The sequence below is a fragment of the Trichosurus vulpecula genome, chromosome 2, assembly GCF_011100635.1.
Source record: "Trichosurus vulpecula isolate mTriVul1 chromosome 2, mTriVul1.pri, whole genome shotgun sequence".
NCBI classification, from domain to species: Eukaryota; Metazoa; Chordata; class Mammalia; order Diprotodontia; family Phalangeridae; genus Trichosurus; species Trichosurus vulpecula.
In genome coordinates, this window is record NC_050574.1 from 145,111,861 (window position 1) to 145,124,325 (window position 12,465).

At 39.0% G+C, this 12,465-nt stretch overlaps 1 protein-coding gene across 2 annotated transcripts in view; it reads right to left on the reverse strand.

The window, feature by feature from the left end:
- DYNC2H1 (dynein cytoplasmic 2 heavy chain 1) overlaps positions 1–12,465 on the reverse strand; it is a 414,726-nt gene that overhangs the window by 98,051 nt on the left and 304,210 nt on the right. For both annotated transcript variants that reach the window (XM_036745232.1, XM_036745230.1), the window contains one exon: positions 10,744–10,860. In XM_036745232.1, coding sequence (XP_036601127.1) covers positions 10,744–10,860 — 117 coding nt within the window. The remainder of the gene's footprint in view (positions 1–10,743; positions 10,861–12,465) is intronic.

Genomic DNA, 12,465 nt, shown 5'->3' on the forward strand with positions numbered 1-12,465 from the left:
GTATTTTTTATGTTTCATAACAGAGGCAATCTTTAAATGACAAAGGAAAATGTAATTACTCTAATTATTGATTAGCTGTTTGGGGTTCCACGCCTGGAGAAAGCAGGTCTAGGAAGGATATTAAGCAACAGGTCACAAAAGATGGGAGGCATTGAATAGTAGTAATGAAGTGCCCATGACAACAAAAATTCTTAGGTTAATTTATACTCAACTGCTTAATTATATTTGTAGTATAAATACTTTAATGAAATTATTTGAAACTGCCATTCAAATTTTAAAGACCCCAATCCCTTTGTCTATAATCTTTTAAAAAATGTGGACATTACTTACAACCTTAATTTAGAAAACTATACACCAGATATATCTTCTAAATGTAATTTAATTCTGGGATCTGTGGCTGGTTGGATAACAATGCCTTCCACTTTCAGCAGATTAGGGAAGAGGGAGGAATTGAATGAGTAGGGCAAGATTGGGAAGTTGGGAAGTTATCCAACTTGTCCCAAGTCAGTTCTTCTCACTATAACTTCATTTCTGATTCAAAATATGCTATTCCAAAATGTCATATGTTAGCATATTCAAGTATAAATACCCAAAAGCATTCGAAAAGTCATATAATTTGTCAATTATCCAGTATTTCTGCTTACTTATGCCATATCTTTCATCTACTGTGTGTGTGAGCATGTGTTTGTGTGTGTGTGTGTATGTATGTGTATGAGTAATAGTAGTAGCAGCAGCAGCAGCAGCAGCTTTTTTCATTTACACATTCTCTTCTATAATAGAATGTAATCCTTGAAGGCAGGTAAGGTTTTTATCTTTCTTTGTATTCCAGAATTTAGCATAATGCCTGTCATAGAAAGTGCTTAATAAAAATTTGATTGTCGGATATGTAATCTTGAACAACTGAACTGATTATAAAGATATTTTGTTTGATAATGTTTGATTACCAATTAACTAGGCTCTTTATATGAAAAAACACATATCCATAAATTAAAATTCTCTGCCTTAATTATATTTTTAAAAGGTATGTCTTTAATTAATATAGACATAATAAAATCTCAAGATGACATACAAGCATAAGGGAAAGAATACAGCTAGAGGGAATTATTTTGTTAATGTACTGCTTTTGAACCACAATGTAAGATTTCAAACAACATTTTCTATGTCATAAATTGTAAGTAAGGAAATGTGACAGTCCTTGGCAGGGGCCAGGGATGGGGGAGGGGGAACTGGTTTTTTTTTCCCCTAAATGAGAAAATTATAACCATAAAAGTTTAGGATAACAAAGGGATAAAGAAATACTGATTACTAAAATGATTTTTCACTAAGCATGTTTTAATTTCAAAAGACTACCAAGGGAAAATACATTTCAAGGTAATATGCTGGTCCAAAAACACTATCTGATATAGATGATTTTGGCAAATATTTTAGGAGTGAATGTCAACACTAGTACAATGCTGAGATTGCTGCTGGAGTATTTCACATTGTATGTAATTATAAAGATCCAATGTGGATGCTATCTGAGAAAAAATGGCCAGATTAGAACACCTATGGAAATACAGTGAACATATTACATCTCTATCCATAGCTCTTTTGTTGCTTATAATTATGCCTAAGTTTCTCTCTCCTTAAAAAAGACACTAGGGGGGTGGAGCCAAGATGGCAGCTGGAAAGCAGGGACCTGTGATAGCTCCCCGATAAGTCCCTCCAAAAACCTATAAAAAATGGTTCTGAACAAATTCTAGAGCTGCAGAACACATGGAATAGCAGAGGGAAGCAGGGATCCAGCCCCAGACAGCCTGGATGATGGCTGGGTGAGGTCTATCGCGCATGGAGCTGGGGGCGGTGGAGAGCAGAGCGCAGCATGGGCCACTTGGACCAACCAGACCAGGAGCTGGGCCGAACAGGCCCTAGTGCCCTGAATCAGTGAGCTGCAGCAGTTACCAGACTTCTCAACCCACAAACACCAAAGACAACAGAGAAGGTTAGTGGGAAAAGCTGTGAGGAGTAAAAGGAGTTCGCAGTTGGGCCACCTCCCTGTGGGCAGCGAGGGTGGTACAGCTACAGAACTACAGCTGCAGTTGCTTCCAGCCCCAGGCCCACCTGGTGGGAGGAATTAAGCTGCTGATCAGAGCAGGAGTGCAAAGCCTGCTTAAGATGTGAGTCAGGTCTGGGTTGTCGGTTCTTGGGGAAGGAGGAGTGCTAGTGTGGCACAGCTGGCTGTATAAAAATAGCTCTGAAGGCAACAGCACATCCCCTCAAGCTTGGAACAAAGTACTCTTTACTCTATAAGCAGTTATGCCCTGACGAAAAACTCAAGGGTCAAGTAAGTTGGCTGGGAACATGGCCAGGCAGCGAAAACGGACTCAGATTCAGTCTCAAACTTTGGAATCTTTCTTTGGTGACAAAGAAGACCAAAACATACATCTAGAAGAAGTCAACAAAGTCAAAGAGCCTACATCAAAAGCCTCCAAGAAAAACATGAATGGGTCTCAGGCCATGGAAGGACTCAAAAAGGATTTGGAAAAGCAAGTTAGAGAAGGAGAGGAAAAATTGGGAAGAGAAATGAGAATGATGCAAGAAAACCATGAAAAACAAGTCAATGACTGGCTAAAGGACACTCAAAAAACTACTGAAAAAAAAATACTGAAGAAAACAACACCTGAAAAAATAGACTAACTCAAATGGCAAAAGAGCTCCAAAAAGCAAATGTGAAGAATGCCTTAAAAGGCAAAATTAGCCAAATGGCAAAGGAGGTCCAAAAGACCACTGAAGAAAATACTACCTTAAAAATTAGATTGGAGCAAGTGGAAGCTAGTGACTTGATGAGAAATCAAGGTATTATAAAACAGAACCAAAGGAATGAAAAAATGGAAGACAATGTGAACTATCTCATTGGAAAAACCACTGACCAGGAAAATAGATCCAGGAGACAGAATTTAAAAATTACTGGACTGACTGAAAGCCATGATCAAAACAAGAGCCTAGATATCATCTTTCAAGAAATTATCAAGGAGAACTGCCCTGATATTTTAGAGCCACAGGGCAAAAGAGAAATTAAAAGAATCTACTGATCACCTCCTGAAAAAGACCCCAAAAAGAAAACTCCCAGGAATATTGTCGCCAAATTCCAGAACTCCCAGATCAAGGAGAAAATACTGCAAGCAGCCAGAAAGAAACAATTTGAGTATTGTGGAAACGCAATCAGGATAACCCCAAATCTAGCAGCTTCTACATTAAGGGATCGAAGGCCTTGGAATATGATATTCTGGAGGTCAATGGAGCTAGGATTAAAACCAAGAATCACCTACCCAGCAAAACTGAGTATCATGCTCCAAGGCAAAATATGGATTTTCAATAAAATAGAGGACTTTCAAGCTTTCACAGTGAAAAGACCAGAGCTGAATAGAAAATCTGACTTTCAAACACAAGAATCAAGAGAAGCATGAAAAGGTAAACAAGAAAGAGAAATCATAAAGGATTTACTAAAGTTGAACTGTTTTGTTTATATTCCTACATGGAAAGATGATGTGTATAATTCATGAGACCTCAGTATTAGGGTAGCTGAAGGAAATATATGTATATAGTCATAGATATAGATATAGATATAGATATAGATATAGATATAGATATAGATATAGATATAGATATAGATATAGATATAGATATAGATATAGACATAGACATAGACATAGATATAGATCTAGACAGAGGGCACAGGGTAAGTTAAATATGAAGGAATTATATCTAAAAAATAAAATCAAATTAACAGACGAGAGGAATATATTGAGAGAGGGAGAAAGGGAGAGATAGAATGGGGTAAATTATCTCACATAAAAGTGGCAAGAAAGGGGGCGAAGCCAAGATGGCGGCTGGAAAGCAGTGAGCTCCCGGCCGAGTCCCTCCAAAAACCTATAAAAATGGCTCTGAACCAATTTTAGAACTGCAAAACCCACAAAACAGCTCCATCCCAGGACAACCTGGATGGTCTCTGGGTGAGGTCTATCCCACACGGAGCTGGGAGCTGGGAGCAGGGAGCTGGGAGCGCAGCAGAGCCCAGCGTGAGCTGCTCGGACCAACCAGACCTGGAGCCGGATGGAGCGGGCCCTAGTGCCCTTAATCAGTGAGCTGTGGCAGTTACCAGACTTCTCAACCCACAAACACCAAAGATAGGGGAGAAGGTTAGTGGGAGAAGCTGCAGGAGTGAAAGGAGTACGCGGTTCGGCCACCGCCCCCGGGGCAGCTACAGCTGCTGTTGCTTCCGGCCCCAGGCCCACCTGGTTGGAGGAATCAAGTGGTGAATCAGAGCAGGAGTGAAGAGCCTGCTGAAGATCTAAGCCCAGTCTGGGTTGGGGGTTCTTGGGGAAGGAGGAGTGCTGGTGTGGCAGAGCTGGCGCAAGCCCCCCCCCCCCCCCCCCCCCCCCGCCAAATGTGGAACATAGAACTCTTTAGTCTACAAGCAGTCAAACCCCAACGAAAAACTCAAGGGTCAAGTTAGTTGGTTGGGAATATGGCCAGGCAGTGAAAACTCACCCAGACTCAGTCTCAGACTTTGGATTCTTTCTTTGGTGACAGAAAAGACCAAAACATACAGCCTAAAGAAGTCAACAAAGTGCAAGAGCCTACACCAAAAGCCTCCAAGAAAAACATGAACTGGTCCCAGGCCATGGAAGAGCTCAAAAAGGATTTGGAAAAGCAAGTTAGAGGAGTAGAGGAAAAATTGGGAAGAGAAATGAGAAGGATGAGAGAAAACCATGAAAAACAAGTCAATGACTTGCTAAAGGAGACCCAAAAAAGTACTGAAAAATACACTGAAGAAAACAACACCTTAAAAAATAGACTAACTCAAATGGCAAAAGAGCTCCAAAAAGCCAATGAGGAGAAGAATGCCTTGAAAGGCAGAATTAGCCAAATGGAAAAGGAGGTCCAAAAGACCACTGAAGAAAATACTACCTTAAAAATTAGATTGGAAAAAGTGGAAGCTAGTGACTTGATGAGAAATCAAGATATTATAAAACAGAACCAAAGGAATGAAAAAATGGAAGACAATTCGAAATATCTCATTGGAAAAATCACTGACCTGGAAAATAGATCCAGGAGAGAGAATTTAAAAATTATTGGACTACCTGAAAGCCATGATCAAAAAAAGAGCCTCGATACCATCTTTCAAGAAATTATCAAGGAGAACTGCCCTGATATTCTAGAGCCAGAGGGCAAAATAGAAATTGAAAGAATCCACCGATCGCCTCCTCAAATAGATCCAAAAAAGAAATCTCCTAGGAATATTGTCGCCAAATTCCAGAGCTCCCAGATCAAGGAGAAAATGCTGCAAGCAGCCAGAAAGAAACAATTTGAGTATTGGGGAAACACAATCAGAATAACCCAAGATCTGGCAGCTTCTACATTAAGACATCGAAGGGCTTGGAATACGATATTCTGGAGGTCAATGGAGCTAGGATTAAAACCTAGAATCACCTACCCAGCAAAACTGAGTATCATGCTCCAAGGCAAAATATTGACTTTCAATAAAATAGAGGACTTTCAAGCTTTCTCAGTGAAAAGACCAGAGCTGAATAGAAAATTTGACTTTCAAACACAAGAATCAAGAGAAGCATGAAAAGGTAAACAAGAAGGAGAAATCATAAGGGACTTACTAAAGTTGAATTGTTTTGTTTACATTCCTACATGGAAAGATGATGTGTATGATTCATGAGACCTCAGTATTAGGGGAGCTGAAGGGAATATGCATACATATATGTTTATGTATATATATATATGGGTGAATGTGTATGTATGTATATATGTATGTGTATATATATATACATATATAAAGAGAGAGAGAGAGAGAGAGAGAGAGCAGAAACAGGGTGAGTTGAAGATGAAGGGAAGATATCTAAAAGAAATAAAGTCAAATTAAGGGATGAGAGAGGAATATATTGAGAGAGGGAAATAGGGAGAGATAGAATGGGGTGGATTATCTCACATAAAGGTGGCAAGAGGAAGCAGTGCTGTGGGAGGAGGGGAGAGGGCAAGTGAGGGGGGAATGAATGAATCTTGCTCTCATCAAATGTGGCCTGAGGAGGGAATACCATACGTACTCAATTGGGTTATCTTACCCCACAGGAAAGAAGAGGGAAGAAGATAAAAAAAGGGGGGGATGATGGAGGAGAGGGCAGATGGGGGTGGAGGTAATCAAAAACAAACACTTTGGAAAGGGGACAGGGTCAAGGGAGAAAATTCAATAAAGGGGGATGGGTTGGGAAGGAGCAAAATATAGTTAGTCTTTCACAATGTGAGTATAGTGGAAGGGTTATACATAATGATATACATGTGGCCTATGTTGAATTGCTTGACTTCTTAGGGAGTGTGGGTGGGAAGGGAAGAGGGGAGAGAATTCAGAACTCAAAGTTTTAAAAACAGATGTTCAAAAACAAAAACAAAAAGTTTTTGCATGCAACTAGAAAATAAGATACACAGGCAATGGGGCGTAGAAATTTATCTTGCCCTACAAGAAAGGAAGGGAAAAGGGGATAGGAGGGGAGTGGGGAGACACAAGGGAGGGCTGAATGGGGAACAGGGCAACCAGAATATACGTCATCTTGGAGTGGGGGGGAGGGTAGAAATGGGGAGAAAATTTGCAATTCAAACTCTTGTGAAAATCAATGCTGAAAACTAAATATGTTAAGTAAATAAATTTTAAAAAAGTGGTAAGTAAAAGCAGTTCTGTAGGAAGGGAAGAGGTGGCAGGTGAGGAAGAATGAGTAAATCTTGCTCTCATCGGATTTGACCTGAGGAGGGAATACCATACACACTCAACTGGGTATCTCATCTCACAGGAAAAAAGGAGGAAGAAGATAAAAAAGGGGGGATGATAGAAGGGGAGGGCAGATAGGGGGAGGAGGTAATCAAAAACAAACACTTTCGAAAAGGGACAGGGTGAAGGGAGAAAACTCAATAAAGAGGGATAGGTTAGGAAGGAGCAAAATATAGTTAGTTTTTCACAACATGAGTATTGTGGAAGGGTTTTACATAATGATACTCATGTGGCCTATGCTGAACTGCTTGCCTTCTTAGGCAGGGTGGGTGGGGAGGAAAGAAGGGAGAGAATTTGGAACTGAAAGTTTTAAAAACAGATGTTCAAAAAACAACAAAAAAAAGTTTTTGCATGCAACTAGGAAATAAGATACACAGGCAATGGGGTATAGAAATTTATCTTGCCCTACAAGAAAGGAAGAGAAAAAGGGATGGGAGGGGAGTGGGGTGACAGAAGGGAGGGCTGACTGGGAACAGAGCAACCAGAATATACGCCATCTTGGAGTGGGTGGGAGGGTAGAAATGGGGAGAAAATTTGTAATTCAAACTATTGTGAAAATCAATGCTGAAAACTAAATATATTAAATAAATTTAATAAATTTAAAAAAAAACTAACCATACAGTAACAACAAACAAAATACCCTTCATTTGACTCTATCAATTCCTTAAGGTTTTCTATTATAGCCTTCCTTCCTTTCATAAATTCTTTTTTTAAAAAAAGCAATCTATACTAATTTCCTCCCCTTCCTTTCCTCACCCACAGTTCTCAACCCTTTGCAAACAAACTGCATTCCCAACCACTCAAATGAAATTCCTCTTTCCAAAATTATTAAAGTTCTTTTGATTGCAAATGCCAATGGAGCACATTTCATTCTTCACCCTCTGCCTCTTAAAACAAGTTTTCTTCCTGTCTCAGTTCATTTCCATTTACTAAGGTAAGCTTTATCTGATTTCCCCCAGTTATTAGTGCTCTTTCCCTGGTCCTCCAAATTATCATATATATATAGTTATCAATTTATATGTCACATATAAATTATATGTCCCCTCTCCTCCCACAATAGAATGGTAAGCTCCTTGAGAAGAGGGATCATTTTTTAGCTTGGTTTTGTCTTTCTGTTTCCAGCGTTTTTCTAGCTCAGTGCCTTGCATATGGTAGTTGCTTAATAAATGTTTGCTGAATTATTGGATTGGACGGCCCTGGGAGAAAATCTTTTATTGTAAAAAATTACCTGGTGATAAGTTACCACGAGGTCAGAAGAAGAGCACTTTGCTATTCAAGACCCAAAGGGATTATGTTTTTGAAGGCCCATCTTCAGCAAATTTACTCTGTTCTTTGGATTAAAGGTACTTAAAAAGATCACTGGACTAAAAGAAGAAAATTATTTCCAATCCCACTCTGTTACTAAATTGTTACATGATCTTAGAATTTTAATTAGAAATTTGAGATTCTCACATCTGCTGAAATATGAATAGAATGATCTTGTCCACATGGGAAACTCTTGATGTGGAAATTCACTCTACCACTGGTGGATCTGCAACTCCTTTGTGACTTAAATATATTAAAGAGTTCCCTGGGGACATCAAGAGGTTCTGTTACTTGCCTCTATTCACAGAGCTAGTATCTGTTTGAGGCAGAACGTGAACTCAGCTCTTCCCAACTCCAAGGCCAGCCCTCTATACCCTGTGACATACTGTTTCTAACTTCTGAAGCATAAATAATAAAAATGACGCGAACCATCTGATAGCCTACAAGAAGCTGGGGTATCCACCCCACCAGTTCATGGAAGATCAACCGATCAAGATTTATTAAAAACCTCTTATGTGCTAGTCACTGTACTAAGCACTAGGGATACAATTAATATAAAGAAAAGAATTTCTTTTTATTTATTATTATATGCCCTCAAGGAGCTTACATTCTAGTTGGGGAGACAACATGTAAACAAATATATACAAAGCAAGCTATATACAGGATAAACAGGAAATAATTAAACCGAATTAAGAGGGGTTAGGGAAAGCTTCCTGTAGAAGGTGGGATTTTAACTGGAAATTAAAGGAAGCCACAGAGATCAGTAGTGAAGATGGAAAAATGAGAGCATTCTAGGCAGGGGGACAGTCAGAGAAAATGCTAGGAACTAAGAAATGAAAGATCTTGTTCATGATACAGCCAGGAGGCCAGAGTACATCTCAAGGAGTCAGGTGTCAGAAGACTGGAAAGACGGGGCATGGGGGTGGTTTATGAAGGGCTCTGAATGCCAAAAAGACCATTTTGTAATTGCTCCAGGAAGCGATAGGAAGCCAATGAAGTTTTTGAGTAGAGGGATACCATAATCAGACCTGTGCTTTAGGAAAATCACTTTTGTGGTTGAATAGAGGATGCACTGGAATGGGGAGAGACTTGAGGCAGACAGACCAACCCGCAAGCTACAACAGTACAGATTGAGATGATGAGGGTCAGCACTGGAGTAGTGGTAGCATTGGAGGAGAGAAGGGGGCATAGTCAAGAGATGTTGCAAAGGTGAAATCAACAGCCGTTGGCAACAGACTGAATATGTGAGGAATCCAGGATGACTCCTAGGTTACAAGCCTGAGGGACTGGCAGATGGTGTTGGCCTTTACAGTAATAGGGAAGGTGGCAGTGGGGGAATGGGGGATTTACGGGGGAAAGAAAATGAGTTACGTTTTGGACATATTGAGTTTAAGAAAGATATTCAGTTAAAATATCTGAAAGTCAGTGGGGGACTGAAGAGTGAATGTCATCAGGGAGGGTGGGACAGGATACGTAGAATCATCACCATAGAGGTAGTAACTGAATCTATGGGAGCTGATGAGATCACCAAGTGAAGTAGTATAGACACAGAAGAGAAGAATGCCCAGGACAGAACCCTGAGGGACAACTGTGGTTAGAGGGTATAATCTGGATGAGGATCCAGCAAAGGAGACAGAGGAGAGATCAGATAAGTAGGAGGAAGAAATAACTATACTTCATTCCAAGGGAGCCAACTGAATTTCTCTTTATTCACTGAGAAAAAAAGAAGTATATACATTTAAGCTATCCAACCCAGCAAAATTTGAGAGGCAAAAACCCAAAACTAAGAATCTAAGATAAAGTGTTCAGAGATACTTAGGTAAAGCAAAGAAAGAAAACAATCCTTGCCCCTGAAGAGCTTGTGTTCTATTGGGGGAAACAACAAATAAATATAAAATATGTACAAAAAAATTACAAAGAAATATTGCTGGGGAAGGAACCAGCTCCTGGGAGGATAATCAAAGGTTTCATGTAATCAAATTAGCATTTGAACTGAGTTTTGAAGGAAATTAGAGAATCTAAGAAGCAAAGGTAGGAAGAAGCGCATTCCAGGTTTGTAGAAAAGTCTGTACAATGGCATAGAGGCACAAGTTGGAACCTCATGTATGTGGAAATACAAGTATGTTGGAGTGGCTAGAATATAGGGTATGTAAAAAAGATTAACATGTGGTGAGCTTGGGAAGCAGACTTGAGCCAGGTTGTGAAGGGTTTTAAACACCAAAGAGAAGAGTTTATACTTGATCCTAGAGGTAATAAGGAACCATCAGACTTCTATTAAGGGAATGACACAGTCAAAATGGTACTTTGGCCCTGAACAGAGGGTGTGCTGATGGGAAGGGAATTAGAGCAAATGAGACCAATGACAATGGTCCTGCAATAGTCTAAATGAATGGTGATGAATGAAGGCCTGCACTAGGATGATGGTCATGTGAGAGTGACCACACAAACATGACTGGTAGAGAGGCAAAGGCAATGAAAGAGACACGTAAAGATAGAGAGATGGACATGTTCAGTGCTCGGTGGTGGTTAATTTCACAAATATGGGCACAAATATGGATATGGTGAAAAAGACTGATGAAAGAAGGGAAAAGAGACTACAGTTTTTACTGTGAAACCACAGAACATACCTGATTAAGTTTCTTCCATAGATTAAGAACAGGAGAAAGTTCATTAGACCAGATTTCTCTATCAAACTTGCAGCCAGAAGTTACTGATCTACCCAGGATTCTCAATTGTGAAATAACCTAAATGTAGAAAAAGAATAACTGAGAGTAAATATATATCTCTCTGTGTATACATATACATATATTTATGTATCTGTATATACATACATAAAGTTTCAGTCAAAATAGAAGAAACAGTAGATGGAGAATATGAAACAATTCATTTTTTAAAAAATTAAACATATCATAATCAGGTTTCAATCCTACTTTCCATTTTTATTCTCTACTTTTGGGATGCTTAATGAAAATCATACTAGGAGAGGCTGTCATGAAAAAAAAGCATGAGTGAGAAGTGGATTAGATTATTTTGATGCCTCAGTTCTAACCAAGACTACTACGATTATTCGTGCTGTGATCTTAAGAAAGTCATTTAAAGTCTATTTTATCTTTTCTTATCAGAAAAATGTAAATGTAGATATTAATTAAGGGATTAATGATGTGATTTATTAAAACTCCTTACTGTTAATACATTAATGGCCCATTATTTCATTCTTATGGGCACTCTATAAATGAAGATCAAAATTCCTTTACAGCTTACTTGGCAGATAGTCTTCAGGAGTTACATTGACCAAAAATGACTGTCACTAGGTAGCCAAAATTCTAGTGATAGCCTTCACACTGGATCACCGAAGAATATGCAGTACATTTCTGAACCCACTGGCAACATTCTCCCAGATTAGAAGGAAGAACCTGCTACAACTTACATACTGCTACCATAAGCTTCTAGAACTTAGTTACCTCTGTGCCCTGGGACATCTCCAGTCATCCTGGTGAACAACAGGCCACTGGACCCAGACAGCTCTGGAGGAGAAAGTGAGGCTGGTGACCTTGCACCGCCCTCCCTCACTCAAATCAAAATCAACTGCAAGTCACATCATCACTTCCCTGATGTCATGGTCTGCTTTGAGAACGAAGGACAAATGCAACAACAACAACCTCTATGTCACAGAGAAGCATCACAGTAGGATAATTCTTATCCTAATGAAAGATTCCATCCTTTTAATTAAATTATGTCTAAAATATTGAAAGACGATAGATTATGCCCTTTATGAAAGTCTTACTTTGGTGCCTTATTATGGTATAAAGGTGACCCTGGCTTCTTAAAGGTTATATATGCCAGCAGATAACAAAGTTCTGCAAAGTCTGTGGAAAGGCTTTAGAAATGAACTGGGAGACCACATATCTTTTGCCTAAGAACTTGCCTTTAAAGGGTCTTTTTCTCAGAAAACTGGCTACTATCTAATGAATACTTTTTGGCCATAGCAACTGTAGACCTTCTACTACGGCATGGGTCTGTATCAACGTACAGACTTACTCACGTAAGTTAAAGTATGGAACCTTAAAGAATTGCAGTAATCAATTAAAAAACCAGGAAAATATGAAGATGAAGAAAAGAATAATAAATGTTTTAGAAAAGTTCTATATAATTACTAAAATTTGCAGGCATTATTCAAAACATAAACTATTGAAGTTCTAATACCTAAAGCATATTGATCAAAACTGCCTATCCAATGTGTACTATCAGATTCCTTACATGCAAAAGATTCAACAATAAAAAGTACTAGTGAAGTAATTAAAATCATCTTTCTTAAATGACACTATTAAGGTCTATATGGCTTTTAAAAG